We start from the raw sequence: 17,254 nt of genomic DNA, 5'->3' as shown, positions 1-17,254 counted from the left end.
CGGGAGCTGGTGATGGTCCTGGGAGAAGGGACTGACCTGCTCCGAGCACATGGAATTCATCCCGGGCATCTGCAGCGAGTTCATCTGCATCTGTCCAGCCATGGGGTTCATGTTCTGGACGTTGGTGTTTCCTCCCGCCATGGAGACAGTGATGCTCATGTTGTTGTACATGCCCTGCTGAGCGGGTGCTGGCTGGTTCTGTCCCGCTTGGCTGAAAACGCTGGGAAAGAGGAAAAATAAACGTTACTCAGGTTCCTGCAGCAGGTCCTGACAGGTCCCTGGGGACAGCAGGAGGGACAGGGAGGAAGGGAGGTGGCTCTTGGTGCAGTGGGGTAGAGCAGGAGAACCATCAGTGCTGAGAGTGGGATCGTTATGGGGCTTTGGGCTGGAATAAGGGCCACTCAGATGCAAAGCCCTGGTCTGTGTGACAGCGAGCTGTCCCCTTCATGTCCTTCCAGTGTCCTCCTCGACACCCGACCGTCCCCACTCTGCTCCAGGCAGGAGGACAACTCCCCAGCGCCAGGCGAGGTGAAGGATCCCACTTCATCCCACCCAGTAACCTGCTCCACGCTGCTTGACCAAGACGGGTCGGCTGAGCTACCTGCACACAGCCGAGGCGTCCCCCAGGTGAGCTTTTTGGGTTATTTTTCCCCATTTCTGGAGATCTGAAGCTCAAACTTGACTCATGCCTAAAAAGGCAACAAGTCTGGTGACTTTTCAATTCGCCTCCATGAGTCAGAGCTGGACACACTTTAAGAGGGTCACGCAGTGACCTGGGACCTCTGGTCTTGACTCAGTTTATTGTTGTGTTTCCTTAGGCCGCTTTTGTGACACCTAATTAAGCCACTTCTTTAATTAGAAGCCAAAGAGCTGCTTCATGTCTTACTCAACACATGCTCATTCATTTAAATGCTGTGGGCTTCGCACCAAGGTGATGACGAGGACACGGGCTGATGGTGACTTCTGGAGGACATCGTCGAAGGAGGACACAGCCTGAGCTCGGCACGTGTCCCCAGCCAGGTGTCACCTACAGGCAGCACAGCCCCTGCCAACACACCTGGTGGTGACCATCACCTCAGTGTCACCTTCCAGGTCGAGAGAGGTTCTCCTGCCCCTCTGCTCTGCCCTGGGGAAACCACACCTGGAATCTTGTGTCCAGTTGTGGCCCCTCAGCTCCAGAAGGACAGGGAACTGCTGCAGAGAGTCCAGCGCAGCCACCAAGATGCTGGAGGGAGTGGAGCATCTCCCGTGTGAGGAAAGGCTGAGGGAGCTGGGGCTCTGGAGCTGGAGAAGAGGAGACTGAGGGGGGACTCATTCATGGGGATCAATATGGAAAGGGGCAGTGTCAGGAGGATGGAGCCAGGCTCTTCTGGGTGACAATCAGTGACAGGACAAGGGGCAATGGGTACAAACTGGAACACAGGAGGTTCCACTTAAATATGAGAAGAAATTTCTTCCCGGTGAGGGTGTCAGAGCCTGGCCCAGGCTGCCCAGGGAGGTTGTGGAGTCTCCTTCTCTGCAGACATTCAAACCCGCCTGGACACCTTCCTGTGGAACCTCAGCTGGGTGTTCCTGCTCTGGGGGGGATTGCACTGGATGAGCTTTCCAGGGCCCTTCCAACCCCTGACATCCTGTGATTCTACCCGTGTCACCCAGGCTGTCCCCGTGTCACCCAGGCTGTCCCCACCACAATCTTACTTGCTGTTCCCCATGGCTCCTTGCTGCCAGGTCTTCATGTCCGGTGACTGGTAGCCCGGTGTGGGTGGTGCCGGCTGCAGCATGGGGCTCTGCGATGGTGGCAGCTGCGGTGACATCAAGGGGCTGCTGGGGCTGAGCGACGGGGCAAAGGCGGGTTCGCTTTGCTGACCCATGCCTGGGGAGGACAGACAGTGTCAGCAGTGCTGAGACCCCCCCGCAGCAACCCCCGTTCCCTCCTCCTCCCCTGCAATCATGGGGCTGCTTCTTCCCGCTGTGGGGCATTGGAACAGGCTGCCCAGGGCAGTGCTGGAGTCACCATCCCTGGAGGGCTGGACAGACAGAGATGGGGTTCTCAGGACATGGGGCAGTGCCAGGGGTGGGGGAATGGTTGGACTAAATGAGCCTGAGGATCTTTTCCACCCAAAATTATACTATGACTTTTGGTCTTGGGCTCTCTGGTTTTCATTTTGAGCAGCCGTATTGCTCAAATATCAACATTTCAGGGATGAAGGAGCAGAGAAACCCCCTCCTCAAGTGTTTTCCATCAGCAGCTGTTCCTCTTTAGATTCACACCTGGCTAGAAAACAACCAGGGGAATGATGTGATGATGATGCCAAAGAGGGTTTCTCTAGGGCTACTGCAGCCACACTGTAATTTTTGCTACTCATAGGGATGTCCAATGATGCTTGACCTGTCTGCACGAACTCTGTGAGGGCTCACCCGTCTCCTATGAGCTCGGTGCCCACATGAGCGGCGCGAGCTGCCTGCAGCTCGTTCCAGCCATCTCAGCCTTGGCCGTTTTCAGAGCAGGTGTTTTTAAGGACGCGCAATTTAGAGCACTGCCTCGCAGTTCAGTTTGCAAGGAAAGAGGGAATTATTTATGTAGATGATATCTTCAGACCATGGTGAGAGCCTGGCCCAGGTTGGGCAGAGAGGTGGTGGCTGAACCATCCCTGGAGACATCCCAGGCCAGGCTGGACGGGGCGCTGAGCAACCTGAGCTGGTGAAGATGTCCCTGCTCATGGCAGGGGGACTGGGGGAGTTTTGAAGGTCCCTTCAACCCAAACCATCCTGTGGTTCGATGATTCTATGATCTTTTTTGGTTTTTTTTTGAGATTCAACCAGAAAACGTCCCCTTGGGAGGTGGAAACCAGAGACTAGAGCCGTTCTCAGGCTGGGTGAGATGGTTGGGGATGATCCTGGGGTGACAGATGAGTATTTTCAGCATCCTGGGTGGTCCCAGCTCTGCCCCCGCCTCCCTCCCCACCACCAGACGCCTTTCCCGTGCAACCAACTGCTCCACGTACCCGATCCCGAATACTGAAAGATGTTCTGCTGCATCTGCGGGGTCATCCCAGCGCCGAACTGTCCTCCGACGGCGCCCATCATCCCCCTGTTCACCATGCTGCCGCGGTTAGCCAGCGCGGCCTCGGGGTTGGATGCCAACGGCGAGAAGGGGCTGGTGGAGGTGGGAGGGTTTCCTGGGCTCGTACCATAATTTGGAGGGTAAGGGAACTGCTGGGGGGGCGCTTGGGGCAGGCGAGTGGCTCCGATCTGCACCGGGAGCCCGGCGGAGGGGGGGAGGTTGTTTCCGAAGCTTTGCTGTCTCATCAGGATGGCTCGTTGCTGCATGAGCTGCCGCTGCCGGTGCTGCTGGCTGTAGAGCTCGCGCTGACGCTGCGCCAGCATCTGGGCGTTGAGGGGAGGCTGTGGGGAAGGAGGGGGACACCCCAGTTAGCACCGTTACCCTCCGGTTCTGGCAAACAGCTCAGAATTCCCCCCACATCCCGGCGGGAGGGCTGCGGGTGTTCCCCTTCCCTGGCTCAGGACGCTCGTCCTCGGTCGGCGAGGAAAGCTGGAAAAACCCCAAAATCGGGCTGTTTGCGCCACCGCAGGGCAGAGCAGGTTGGTGATATTGAAAGTTTGGCCTCTGGATGTGCCGAACAGCAAAACTGCAGGGGCCAGAGCATCCCCCATGCTGGGAAAAGACACTGTGGGTCACCTGGCTGCCCCATCCGCCCCTCTCCTCCATGGGACCCACTTGTGCCCTCACCGGGATGATTCTGGTTTAGTGCTGGAGTCGGGTTATAGTTGGACTCAATGATCTCGAGCGTCTCTTCCAACCAAAATGATCCTATGATTCTACGATCCCATGAGCCAGAGCCCAGGATCCCTGGCTTGGACTCTTTCAGTTGCAAAATGTTTAAAAACCAAATATCTCACAATTTTGCCATCACCACGGGCTTGTTCCCCATATGGCCGAGCCAGATGAGTTGCAATTAATCACCTTAAAAAGCCCGATAAAGCGGCTGAAATCAGAATACAACGGGAACCGTTCGGTCCCTTTTCCTCACTAACGCTCCCCGTGACACATTGGGGACGTCACAAAAATGCAAAGGCCTCTCCAAAAAATGGGATAAAGTCACCAGAACTCAGCTACGCTTTCTGATTTCTCCTCACACCCAGCAGATGTTTCATCCACTTTATTAGAAGCCAAACAAGAACTTTAGGGCCTGAGGGATTTGCAGGATCGTTAAGAAGATTGACTAGAGATTCTGGTATTTAAAGGATGGCATCTATTTCCTAAAGATCCTTCTCAATTAAACGCGTTAGCACATCCTTGTCTAAGTAATAACGAAGTATTTATACCTTAAGCAGGTGGAGGAGCTGGAATTAAAGCTGAAGCCAAAAAAACCCAACCCAGAGCAGCTCGTCTTGTAGCATCAGTGCATGCAGAGAATTTTCCTGTCCCATTAATTAAAGAGACCAGGTTGTGCTAACCAGGAGGGATTAACCCCTAATTTGGACCCAGGAGGGAAACTGAGACACAAGAGGGGAATTTTTCATGACACAAACATTGGAATAATCTCCCAGGGAAGTGGTGGATTCCCCAACATTGGACATTTTTAAGGTTCAGCTGGACAGGGTTCTGGGCCAGCTTGGCTAGACCGGCCTTTTGCCAAGAAAGGGTGGCCAGGTGATCCCTGTGGTCCCTTCCACCCTGGGATTTGATGATTTGATGATGCTTTTCCATGCCGCATCCCCCTTACCTGCGGCGTCATCTGCTGCTGCATCCCCGCCCGCATGTTGATGCCCACCGGGGAATTGGCTGCAAACTGGTTGAGGATCGCTTGCCGGTTTTGATGGATCAGCTGGAGAGGAGCAAAAAAACCCAGGGACATCTTAAAAACTCCGATTCACAAGCTTCCCATCCCTTCCGATTGGGATGTGTGGGCTGCAGGCGAGACTGAGGGTCCCCCCACCCCTGGGGATGCAGAGGGGGAAAGAACTGAGCAGTGTAGGGGAAAGGGAGCTGGGGGTCCTGGGGACAGCAGGGTGAGCATGAGCCAGCACTGGGCCCTTGTGGCCAGGAAGGCCAATGGGACCTGGGGTGGGTTAGAAGGGGGTGGTCAGTAGGTCAGAGAGGTTCTCCTGCCCCTCTGCTCTGCCCTGGGGAGACCACACCTGGAATCTTGTGTCCAGTTGTGGCCCCTCAGCTCCAGAAGGACAGGGAACTGCTGCAGAGAGTCCAGCGCAGCCACCAAGATGCTGAAGGGAGTGGAGCATCTCCCGTGTGAGGAAAGGCTGAGGGAGCTGGGGCTCTGGAGCTGGAGAAGAGGAGACTGAGGGGGGACTCATTCCTGGGGATCAATATGGAAAGGGGCAGTGTCAGGAGGATGGAGCCAGGCTCTTCTGGGTGACAACCAGTGACAGGACAAGGGGCAATGGGTGCAAACTGGAACACAGGAGGTTCCACTGAAATTTGAGAAGAAACTTGTTGGGGGTGAGGGTGTCAGAGCCTGGCCCAGGCTGCCCAGGGAGGTTGTGGAGTCTCCTTCTCTGCAGACATTCAAACCCGCCTGGACCCCTTCCTGTGGAACTTCAGCTGGGTGTTCCTGCTCCATGGGGGGATTGCACTGGATGAGCTTTCCAGGGCCCTTCAACCCCTGACACTCTGGCATGGATTCTGTGAATTACCTGCTGCTGGCCCTGCAGCCGCTGCTGCAGCTGAAGTCGCAGCTGGTTGGGGGCCGTCGGGGGCCTGTTGAGCGTCTGCCGGGGCTGCATGGCCATGGTGGTGGGGAAGGCGCCGCGGGGCGGAGGGACCTGCACCGGCACGGCTCCGAACGACGGCTTCTGCCTCACCATGCCGGGGAAGGCGCCGGGGAGGTTGGCGGTGGGAGAGGCGGAGGAGTAAGGCTGGGGGTACATGCCGGGTTTCTGCTCCATCATGAGCGGCGGGGTGGCTTGTTGGGGTTGGAACCGTTCTGTCAGGGCTTCCAGCCCGCCGCCCTGGTGAAAGCAAAAGGGGGAGGTAAATATATCACTTTGGAGCCCCACCGGTAGCCGTTTTCTCCTGGGAGCGCTCAGAGGGGACGGGGGGATGTGCCTGGCACGGGCGGCTCACTCGTGAGGATGCTGCTGCCTGGAACCCGCACCCCTGGGATGAGCACCATGTGGAGGAGGGCATTAAATACTCGCTCCCCAGGGCTTGGCAAACCCCAGGGGAGATGGAAATGGTTTCTTTTGGCTTGCTTGGGAGCAAAGACCGAGGCCAGGCTTTTCAGAAGGGCTCACGGCTCCTCTCTCTGGGCTGGTGGGGGACTGCAGGGGAGAGGCAGGTGATGCTGCCTTCCCCTGCCTTCTCCTGCCTTCATTTGCCTTCCCCTACCTTCTCATGCATTCCCCGGCCTTCCTCTGCCTTCCCCTGCCCTCCTCTGCCTTCCCCTGCCCTCCTCTGCCTTCCCCTGCCTTTCTCCGCAGGGTTTGCTATGCCGAGCTGCTCATCTGGTCTCCAAACAGCACGCCCAGCTGGACCCAACCTGAGTCTTGGAGGATCAACCTGAACACAGGAGATAGTTTGTGCTCTCTCTCTCTCTCCTTTCCTATTGTTACGCAGCTTTGGAGGGAGCTCAGCTGGAGGAAGAGTCGCCGTCTGTCCCAAAAGCACCTCGGACACAGGACCTGAGCTATAGCATTGGGTTGGTGCAAAAGTAATTGCGGTTTTTGCATCATTGAAATTTCCCGTTTGATAGTGGAATACATTCCTAAATCAATGTGGTTACGTCATGCATCATTTTAATGAGCTTTTCTCGCTTTCTATGTTTTTTTGCTACCGACTTATTACTTGCTGTTTATTTTAGATTTATTTCAGGCTATGGAAATGCTGTCAGGCAAAAAGCAAATCCGAGCGATTTCCTTATTCGAGTCCAAAATGGGTTGTAAAGCTGCAGAGAACTCGCAGCACCAACAGCGCATTTGGCCCAGGAACTGCTGAGAACAGACGGTGCAGCGCTGGTTCGAGGGGCTTCCCAAAGGAGCCTTGAAGGGGAGCGTGGTGGCCACCATGGGAAGGTGACAACGACCCATTGAGAGCACCCATCGAAGCCGATCGTCTTACAGCTACAGGAGAAGCTGCTGGAGACTCAGTGTCCACCGTTCTACGGTTGTTCCCATTTGAAGCAAATTGCAAAGGTGAAGAAGCTCGATAAGTGAACGCCTCATGAGCTGACTGAAAATCAAAGAAACCATCGTTTTGAAGCATCAGCTTCTCTTCTTTTACGCAGCAATGAACCATTTCTCAGTCAGATTGTGACGTGCAATGAAAAGTGGGTTTTATACATCAACCAGCTCAGTGGTTGGACCAAGAAGAACCTCCAAAGCACTTCCCAAAGCCAAACTTGCACCAAAAGAAGGTCACGGTCACTGTTCGGTGCTCTGCTCACCATCTGATCCACCGCAGCTTTCTGAATCCCGGCAAAACCCTCACATCTGAGCAGTCTGCTCAGCAAATGGATGGGATGCACCAAACCTGCAACGCCGCAGCGGCATCGGTCACCAGAAAGGGCCCAATTCTTCTCCACCACGCCGCCGCCCGACCGCGCGTCGCACAACAAGCGCTGCAAAAGTTGAATGACTTGGGCTGTGAAGTTTTGCCTCGTCTGCCACCTTCACCTGAGCTCTCACCAACCGACCGGCACCTCTTCAAGCATCTCGACCACTTTCTGCAGGGAAAACACTTCCACAACCAGCAGGATGCAGAAAATGCTTTTGAAGTGTTCATTGAATCCCCAAGCACGGATTTTTACGCTACAGGAATAAACAAACTTATTTCTCATTGGCAAAAAACGTGTTGATTGCAATGGTTCTTATTTGGATTAATGAAGATGTGTTTGAGCATGGTTATAACGACTTAAAATTAACGGTCCAAAACTGCAATTACTTTTGCACCAACCTAAAACAACCACTCCTATAAATTGGAGCCTTATTACAGCTGGGGATGATTTCCACGCCAGCAAATCACGGTAAGAAGATCTGCACTGGTCTGGCTTGGCTCAGGCACAGAAATGTGGTGTTTGAGCTGCGAAACGGTGGAGAAATAACACTATGGAGCCAGGGTCCTTAATCCGAGTCCCAGTGGCTATGAGAAAGTTGTGTTAAAGGAAACTATGCACACAAACCACCCTCAAATCCCACAGCTCTGGGGACATGGTGCCCACCAAAGGGCTGGGATGAGGATATGGGAATGGTTATGGGGGTAAATATACTGCTTAGGATCAATTAAGGTGGGGTGGGGGGAAATAAATTGCTTAAGATAAATTAAGATGGAGTTTATATAGATAGCAGGATATGAAACAGCAGCCGGCGACGGCCAGAAAGCCCAGACCTGCTGAAATGGGGCTTTTTTACTCTTCTCTCCCCAAATCTCCCCGTTTCCAGCCTGGTTAAACTGGGTGCAGGTATCTCCAGCACCTCATCCCACCTGTAGTCGCACGGTGGGTTTGGTTAAACCAGACTAAATCCCCACACTCTGCCCAGGGGATGCGAACCCCGCCTGCCAATAACACACCCCGACTCCAACACGTTTTCTTCCCAAAGATGCCTTTATGCTGATGTGTTGTTTCTCTAAAGATGTATTTTGAGCCCATATTTCATGGACCTATTTCAAAATATTGCTGAGGTTCTGCTGAAACCATGGAAAAAGCCCAAGATTCGCATTAATGCACGGGAGCGACGCTGGGTCGGGGTCCAAATATGAGATAAACCCCCCAAATCAGGTGGTGCTCGGCAAGGGAAGCGCCGGATCGGCGTGGGGACGCTTGGTGCCATCTGAGGGCATCTCAATGCAGTGGTGCAGGGAGCTGAGGCTGCAAAACCCTCCTGAAAACACGGAGCTGCTGCAGCTGCATCTTTGCCAAGAGCATCTCTGGTCCTTCCTACCGGAGAGGCTGAATTTCCTACCCCTGATTTGCAAAGAGATAAAACCTCCCCGTAGCGCAGCCACAGATTTGCCACCTCCAGGCTTAAATGATGCAGGATGAGGCCCGGAGCAGCCGGAGGGATTTGCTCTGAGAAGTTTCTTTCTTAGGACATCCCATAAATTAACAACCTTTCGAATCTGTTGTTTTGGAAAAAGCCTGCATGTGCTACGGGGCATGGAAAAAGAAACCGCTCGATGACAAACCCCAACCCATCTGCCTGCGTTGTCTCATTTTCCACGTCCCTCGCTGTCTCCCCCTGCCATGCCTTGGTATTTATCAATCTAAATATTCATTCGGCCCCTTCCGAAGCGTCTGTCCCCACGGGTCTCTGCAAACTGGGAGTCTCCACCGGAGCTCAGCTGCAGAAAACAGGGCCCCAGCACCACTAAAACCAAACCTAAGTCATTTTTCCCCCCTGCATTTCAAGCCCAGACGGAGGGGCAGCTGCACTGTAAGCCAATCTCGCCGGTAAGGGCTGCGCGGTTTCATACCAGCGAGGCCATTCGATATATAATTAGGAGGCACAGCCCCGGCTCAGGAATCCCAGGCTGTGGGATTCCAGCTGGAAGGCTCCTCCGTGCCCTAATCCCCGTGGCGAGGCGGGGACGCGGGACACCCTGCCAGCTCACCCGATACACCACAAAACCGCTCGGCCGCCTCTTGACCAGGCCGCCCGTTCCCATGGGGAATGGTGTTTGAAAAGCCAAGCGGGATATTGTATTTCCCGGGGTTGTTTTCCAGCTTTTTTGGCTGGGAGGGTGGGAGAGAACGGCGTGGTATTAAAGTATCGCCTCCGAATCGGACGCGCTCGTGCGTTCCTGCTCACATCTGGCCTCCCGGCACCGCCAGATGTTGGGAATCCTCCTCCGCGCCCACGTGGAGCCCCGTGTGTGACCCCCGGGAGCGGTTCCCTCTTTACCTGGACCAGTTTGTCGATGCCGAGAGCTCGGTCCAGCTCGGCCAGCTCGGTCTCGTCTTTGCCGCTGAGGAAGGAGACGAGCTGCTCCAGCAGAGCCTTCTCGTCGTTGCGCCCCTCCGGCGTGGTGGGGGGACACAGGAGCTCGTCCAGCTGCGAGGTGATGCACTGGCTGCGGAGAGAGCAACGTGAGGGATCGTTACGGTTTCACAAAGCGGGGAGGAGGTTGAGCGGGAAGATGCTCGAGCCACGCGCTCCCACCCGCTGCGGCACCCGAACCCGCGGGATGCGGCCTCGTCCCGCTTGAGCCCGTCAACCTCAAGCCTTGTGCCAAAAGCTGCTTTAAAGATGAGCCTCTCCACAAAATGAAGCACATAAAGTGGTTTTTTTGCTCTTTAGGAAGAAAACTTGAGTGCTTTTGCTTTGCTCCCGCAGGCGTTTTGGGGAGGAAAGCGGGAGACGGAGCAAAACTTGTGCCGGCACGAACGCGGGGAGGCTTGGACGGAGCAGCTGGAAGCAAAGCAGCTGAAGGCAAAGGGGAACGTTTGAGCTGCAAAAAACCACGATTTCTGCAAAGCTCGCTGGATATTCTTTGGGAAGAAGATTAATATGTAATGAGACACATTCCAATGACGTGACTAATTGGAGTCAATGGGATTTGCCGGGTCTGACAGGCCGACGAGAGCCGTGGCACATCACGCTCGCCGAGAGGCACAAAGGCGAGGGCTCCAGCGTGCCAGCGGTTCCCGAGCAGCCGACATGTTTATCCTTTCAGCTCCAGATGAGGACCAGATGTACAGCACGGAACTGGAGCCAAACCCAGCGCGGCCGCTGCCGCCAACACACGCGGCCTCATCCAGGGCAACCAAAAGACTTGGCGCTGGGGTTTCTCACACTGCAGAGCGGGAGCGGAGAGACGGAGGGGGGAAAAGCGGGGCTGGTTTCACTCCATAGCCACGGTCCCTGCTTGTATCAAACCCTGTTTTGAGCTTGCCAAGGCCAACGTTGCTGCGCAGGCGTCGTTCTTGCAAAGGAAAGGGAGGACAGGCTGCTGCTCCACGTTACCCGGCAGCTGGAGGCGAAATTCAGCTTGGCACCGTCTCTTCAGCCCGTGCCGGACCAAAAGTTGGTTTATAAAGAGATCATGGGGACAATATAACTTTTATATAGTGAATAAACCTCCAGCACATCCTGCTTTGCAGCCCAACCCAGCTTGCAGATCCATTCCCCCCATGGTGGGCTCCAGGTGAGTCCTGGGCAGGTGACAGGGGACACCTGGTCACGCTGGTTTCATGTTGCAAACATTTTCTATCCAGCACAACCCTTCAGGTTTTGGTTATTTTTGAAGGTGAAAACTCTGATTCTGCACGCGGTGTGGAGGAAACATTCAGCTGTTTGCAGAGATGGTGTCAAACGCTGCTTGAGGTCCCATCAAACATCTCCCTGGTGTGTTCTCCACGCGCCGCTCTAAAAGGTCCCCAGCCCGCACAGATGTCCTGGGAACCTCGCGCAGCTCAGATGGCACCGAACCGGCCCCGGGTGGCGTGTTTGACCTTGGGGGATTAGAGGAACACGTGAGAACAGCAACTTGGACTTGCTTTGAGGAGACCTGGACCCAGCCCAAGGTGTCTGTCGGCTGCAGGAGCCACAAGAGCGCTTGGGACACGGGGAGGGGACGTTGCAGCCGTCCCGCTTTATCAAGAGGCAAAGGCGGAGGGGAGGATTTGGGGAATGGGAGAATTTAAAGAAAGAAGCTTCTGTTCCCCAGGACACTCAGATCTGAGCACCAGCAGCTCCTTAATCAGGACCAGGACCTCAGCCCACGTAAACCTGCCAGCTGGGGAGCCTTCGCAGCCCCCAAAGCAAATCTCTGCTGGCTTGATCGTAGCTAAAATATATTTCTTTGTCCTGTAATATCTGCAGCCCAAAGGCTTTGTCTCCTTGCCCCGACTGTGATCTCCATTGGGGGAACAGGCTGGGGCCAGGGGCAGCTCCCAGGATGAGCGTGGCCTCCACAGCTGGAGCACATCTGCAGGACTTGAGCACCAACATCCAGAGGCTTTTCCTCAGCAGAATCCCTTCTCTCGGCTGCAGTGGAAGTTGGATTTTGGTCACCGTGCTGCTAGCTGGAAGTGTTCAGACCCCTCCAAGATGCTGCCAAGGCGGGCCTGACCCATGATGCTTACAGAAGATACGAGAGGGATCTGAGCTGGGAACCTTCCAGCTGCCCACAAGCTCTGCCAGGAACCACCGGTGCCCAGAGACCCTAATTGAGGAGGAACCGAGGCTCACCAGGACGAGCAGCCCTCCATCTCTCATCTCACTGTCATCTCGTGCTCCTGGTCCATGTGTTGATTCTACTGGTGGCTCCACCACGTGGAGAGCCCAACTTTGTGTAAGGAGCCAGGGGATGTCCCACCACGCAGTGTGCTTCCCCTTGCTTTCTCCCTCCTCAATGCTGAGAAAATCAAATATCACCTTGTCAAACCTTAACCGGGCTGCGGTTTTTAACGCGTGGTTGAAAGCATCGCTCTCCAAAGGCAGAGATTTGTGTGAGATTTGTTACCTCCGCATCTCACCAGGCTTCGGGTAGATGCTGCTGCTCCACTGGTCCAACCTTGTCTCCTGGCCCAGGGTTCTGCCCTGGAAACCACCCGAGGAGCTTTTCCCACCCGAGGACTCCCGGGATGCTGCTAAACGCTTCCCTCCTTGATATCCACGCAGATCCCAACCTTCCACGCCAACGCCGCGGTCCCCGGTCCATCATCCCGCTGCGAAGGGGGAGCCGGGACACAATCCAGCTCCTTTCCTCGCAGCTGCGCTGGCCAAGGAGACAGAACCGTCCCCAGCCAGACTGACGCAGTGCTTGGAGCGCACGCTGCTGACTAAGGGAAGGTCATTTTTACCCCAGAAGCAGCATTTTAAGGAACATTCGCAGCTTCAAACACGCACTGATTTTTCTAGCAGCTCTGCCTTTTGCCAGGTACGCCCCACAAATTTCTCCCATAAAATAACACCACCGGCAAGGCTTAAAAAGGAAAGTTACTTCCCTTAGGCTGATGTAAATGCTAAATTAAATGGGGATTTGTTTTATCTCCCAGCTCTTTCAAGCAACAAGCAGCTAAGCCTTTGCAGCAGAAGTCCAAGATCCAGTTGGAGACCACTCAGGGAACTCTTCTTGGGCTGAGTGAAGAGCTTTGAGAAATAAACCCAAATTTAGCCTCAAGAAAAAGATGTTTGGCTACCGGCTTGCTCACTTACAACTCTTACACGTCTTCTTCAGGATGGGAAAACAGAGACTGTGCTCGTCTGCTAAAGATGTTAATTAGGAGAGGAAATTCTGCCTCTCTGCAAAGCTGGGCTTTGGCAGCCCAAATATCAGACCTACGGTCTCCTCCAACGCGTTTCTAGCCAAGGAGTGACGTTGTTCTTTGGGCAGATCATCACCCCTTGGCTGTTCCATGGGGCACGGCCCCAAAAAAGGTGGTTAGAGGACCGGAGGGGGTTATTTGATTAGAGCTGTGATTGTTTTAGGTGAAGCCGAACACGCGGGGACTGCGAAAAGCTGTAATTGCGTGAAAACACAAAACCATCCTGTGATTCTCTAGATCCCACCGCTGCCCCGGCGAGAAGGGATTGTGGACAACATCAACCAAATACTGGCAAGGGACAGCGCTTGGAGTATCCTCAGCTCCACCATGGATTTGTGGACTGTTCATGTCCTCACATCCCTCGGGTGTCTCCTCTCAACCCACGTCCCTCATCTACTTGTACGTTTGTCCCTAAGAGAGGAGTGGCTGACACTGGAAGCTGTGCTGCCATCCAGAGACCTGGACAGGCTGGAGAGTTGGGCAGGGAAAATGTAATGAAATAGAACAAGGGCAAGTGTAGAGTCTTGAATGTGGGCAGGAACAACCCCAGGTTCCAGTGTGAGTTGGGGAATGAGCTATTAGAGAGCAGTGTAGGGGAAAGGGAGCTGGGGGTCCTGGGGACAGCAGGGTGAGCATGAGCCAGCACTGGGCCCTTGTGGCCAGGAAGGCCAATGGTACCTGGGGTGGGTTAGAAGGGGGTGGTCAGTAGGTCAGAGAGGTTCTCCTGCCCCTCTGCTCTGCCCTGGGGAGACCACACCTGGAATCTTGTGTCCAGTTGTGGCCCCTCAGTTCCAGAAGGACAGGGAACTGCTGCAGAGAGTCCAGCGCAGCCACCAAGATGCTGAAGGGAGTGGAGCATCTCCCATGTGAGGAAAGGCTGAGGGAGCTGGGGCTCTGGAGCTGGAGAAGAGGAGACTGAGGGGGGACTCATTCATGGGGATCAATATGGAAAGGGGGAGTGTCAGGAGGATGGAGCCAGGCTCTTCTGGGTGACAACCAGAGACAGGACAAGGGGCAATGGGTGCAAACTGGAACACAAGAGGTTCCACTTAAACTTGAGAAGAAACTTCTTCTCATTGAGGGTAACAGAGCCTGGCCCAGGCTGCCCAGGGAGGTTGTGGAGTCTCCTTCTCTGCAGACATTCAAACCCGCCTGGACACCTTCCTGTGGAACCTCAGCTGGGTGTTCCTGCTCCATGGGGGGATTGCACTGGATGAGCTTTCCAGGGCCCTTTCCAGTCCCTTTCATTCTATGATTCTATGAGCCAGGCAGGTCTTGCGAGGACACCCCGATGTTCTCTCGGCAGAGGTGGGGAAGGCGCCAGCCCTGCCGTACTTACTCTTCAGGTTTGCTCATGGCGCCCCGGTTCATGGCTGCCATGCCGTTATCCGGCCAGGGCATCTGCTCCCCCATTCCCGGCTGTCCGAACTGGTGATCCGGCACCCCCATCTCCAGCTCCGGCATTCCTAGGGGGCAAAAGCGGGACAAGGGGAGGAAATATTAGTGCTGCCGGGGTCAGCGGGCAAGCTCGGAACAACGGGATGCCAGCGGTGTCCTAAAACACCCCCAAAAGGGACGCCAAGATTCACCACTCCCAGCTCTTTCCAACCCAAAGTTACCAATAGCAGGTGTGGTTTCCCAACCATTAATTATAAGCACGAAATTCTGGGTGAAAATCTAGGCAGGTAACGCACACGCAGCAGCTACGCACGACCCTGTATGCTCTCTATATGCAAACGCTATTAAAAAGTTTCCCTTTTCAGCACATTTCTAGCAAGAGTTTCAAAATTTAGTCAAGTTAGAGGGTTTCTTCTTGAAAGCAATTTGTTACTACTCAAGATTTTAGCTTAAAACCCAAAGCCCGCACCCGTTAGCATCTCCTGCCTCTCTTCTGGAGGAAAGTTAATTTGCACGGGGAAAAGAGCCAACGCAATTAAATTAAGTTGTAGCAGAACTTGGAGGCCAAGTGCCGGCCGGAGATTTATGAGGCTGGAGACTTTACGTCATCCCATTTGCAAAAGGAATCGGGACCGAAGATCAAACGGCACCTTGGGTGACGCAGCCTGAGGTGCAAACCGGAGGGGTCAGCACATTTCTGGCCAGGGTGGTGGTGCCACATTGGGATGTGCAACCGGTGGCCGCCCCTTTGCCAAAAACCCCGAGTTTCTAACAGAAATACTGATGGAGGCGGTTGCTGAGGATGAAAATCTCTCTTCTTCTAACCAAGCTCAGCTGTGCTGATTCTTTTCCCAATAAAAGATGTTATTTGCTTGAAAACGCCTGTGGTTGCCCAGTGCTCGGTGTCTTCGCTGTTGTCACAAGGAGCCCCCAGCTTCACGTGCCACCCGGAGCGTGGGGTTGGTTTTAAAAACCAGAAAATAAGGTCCCGGAGGGGAGGAAGGTCCAGCTCAAGGATGCTGAGCATCCCAGTGCACGCTCTGGCATGGCAGCTCCTGCTGAGCACTCCTCCGTTTCTCGACATCTCTTAAAAAAAGCCATAAGGTTGCTCGGCAACAGGCGGATACCGGGATAGCGGCGGTGCCAGCAGCAGCTCGTGGCACAGTCACACTGCAGCTTGTCCCCAGTCCTTCCTCGTCTTGCCCAAAAACAGTCCCCAGGCTCATTGATGCTGAAGATGGTGGATTGTCCCAGGCAGAGCATCATTTATTGGGGAGTGGGTGGCCCTCTGAGGCAACCAAACCTCCAATCCTGGGGCAGTTCTGGGCCCCTCACACCAAGAAAGGGCTTGAGGTGCTGGAGCGAGTGGAGAGAAGGGAACGGAGCTGGTGAGGGGCTGGAGCACAAGTGTGATGGGAGCGGCTGGGGGACCTGGGGGGTTCAGCTGGAGAACAGGAGCTGAGGGGAGACCTTCTGATCTCTGAACTGCCTGAAAGGAGCTTGGAGCCAGGGGGGTCGGGCTCTGCTCCCCAGGAACAAGCGCCAGGAGCAGAGGAAACGGCCTCAAGTTGCGCCAGGGGAGGCTGAGGTTGGATCTGGGAACAATTTCTTCCCCAAAGGGCTGTGGGGCATTGGAACAGGCTGCCCAGGGCAGTGCTGGAGTCACCATCCCTGGAGGGCTGGACAGACGGACAGGAGGTTCTCAGGGACATGGGGCAGTGCCAGGGGTGGGGTAACAGTTGGACTCAAAGACCTTGAGGGTCTTTTCCAGCCAAAATGATTCTATAGTTCTCTAATTCTGTGGACGCGCACAGCTTGGGAACTCGCTGCTGGTGAACAGGGATGCTCCAGCTCCACTTTGCCACCTCTTTTCACCCGTGGGACTCCCTGGAAAGCCTCAGCGTAACCCAGAAAAGGTGTCAAGGAGCGCGTGCCCATGTCCGTACGTACCTGTGTCGGGTGGGAAGGGGTTGGGAGCCGTGACGGTGCCCCTGCCCTGCTGCGCCGGCCCGCGGGCGTGCGGGCTGCTGCCATTGCTGGTGGGACAAGGAACCGGCCTCAGCTGCGCTGGCTCCAGGGGGTCGCAGAACTCAAAGGGCGTCCGACCAGCCTGCACGCCCTGCCCGCTGCTCATCGCTGCAGATTCATTCCATTATTTCAAAAAAGGAAGAAGAAAAAGCACAAGTCAGGTGTCTCCCCAAGGCTCGTTGCGAGATCACCGGTGCTCGGCGGATTGGGGAGGAGAGCTGATGTCGGGAAGTTTGGAGGGCAAGAAGGGGGTCACGGTGGGATGTCACCTCGCCTGAAGCTGAGAGCTCGGTCCCATGTGTGGCTCGGTCACCTACAGCCACCCTGGGGCAGCATCACGTGCAATAGGTGACGGTGACAACAGCCCCTGGGCAGCACTGCAGCTCCTGCCTGTTGTGTGGAGGGTAAAGGGAGCCAGAAGCTGGGCTGGCACCCACAGCCCAGTAGCTGCAGCTTAAAATAATCAGCTGGGCAGAATAATTAATCAGCTGGGTGTATTAAAGGCCACATCAAGCAGGCTCTGCTTTCTCTGGGGTGACCCCAGCGCAGGAGCCGTGTCCCCCGTAACCTGGCAGCTCTGG

At 55.1% G+C, this 17,254-nt stretch overlaps 1 protein-coding gene and 1 long non-coding RNA gene across 7 annotated transcripts in view; one reads left to right on the top strand and one right to left on the bottom strand.

Moving 5' to 3' along the window:
• The window catches only part of NCOA1 (nuclear receptor coactivator 1), a 186,098-nt gene that overhangs the window by 3,931 nt on the left and 164,913 nt on the right, over positions 1-17,254 (bottom strand). For all 6 annotated transcript variants that reach the window (XM_071807177.1, XM_065834700.2, XM_071807179.1 and 3 more), the window contains exons 13-20: positions 16,596-16,781; positions 14,587-14,713; positions 9,880-10,048; positions 5,677-5,991; positions 4,749-4,850; positions 3,006-3,405; positions 1,699-1,873; positions 37-220 (exon numbers count right to left, since the gene is read on the bottom strand). In XM_071807177.1, coding sequence (XP_071663278.1) covers positions 37-220; positions 1,699-1,873; positions 3,006-3,405; positions 4,749-4,850; positions 5,677-5,991; positions 9,880-10,048; positions 14,587-14,713; positions 16,596-16,781 — 1,658 coding nt within the window. The remainder of the gene's footprint in view (positions 1-36; positions 221-1,698; positions 1,874-3,005; positions 3,406-4,748; positions 4,851-5,676; positions 5,992-9,879; positions 10,049-14,586; positions 14,714-16,595; positions 16,782-17,254) is intronic.
• On the top strand, positions 217-13,110 carry LOC139827659 (uncharacterized). Its single transcript, XR_011738571.1, has 3 exons — positions 217-627; positions 6,463-6,692; positions 6,843-13,110. It is a non-coding gene; the product is annotated as an uncharacterized lncRNA (long non-coding RNA).

This window comes from Patagioenas fasciata, chromosome 3 (assembly GCF_037038585.1).
Source record: "Patagioenas fasciata isolate bPatFas1 chromosome 3, bPatFas1.hap1, whole genome shotgun sequence".
In the NCBI taxonomy this organism is placed as follows: Eukaryota; Metazoa; Chordata; class Aves; order Columbiformes; family Columbidae; genus Patagioenas; species Patagioenas fasciata.
This window is presented reverse-complemented; position numbering and strand designations above follow the sequence as displayed.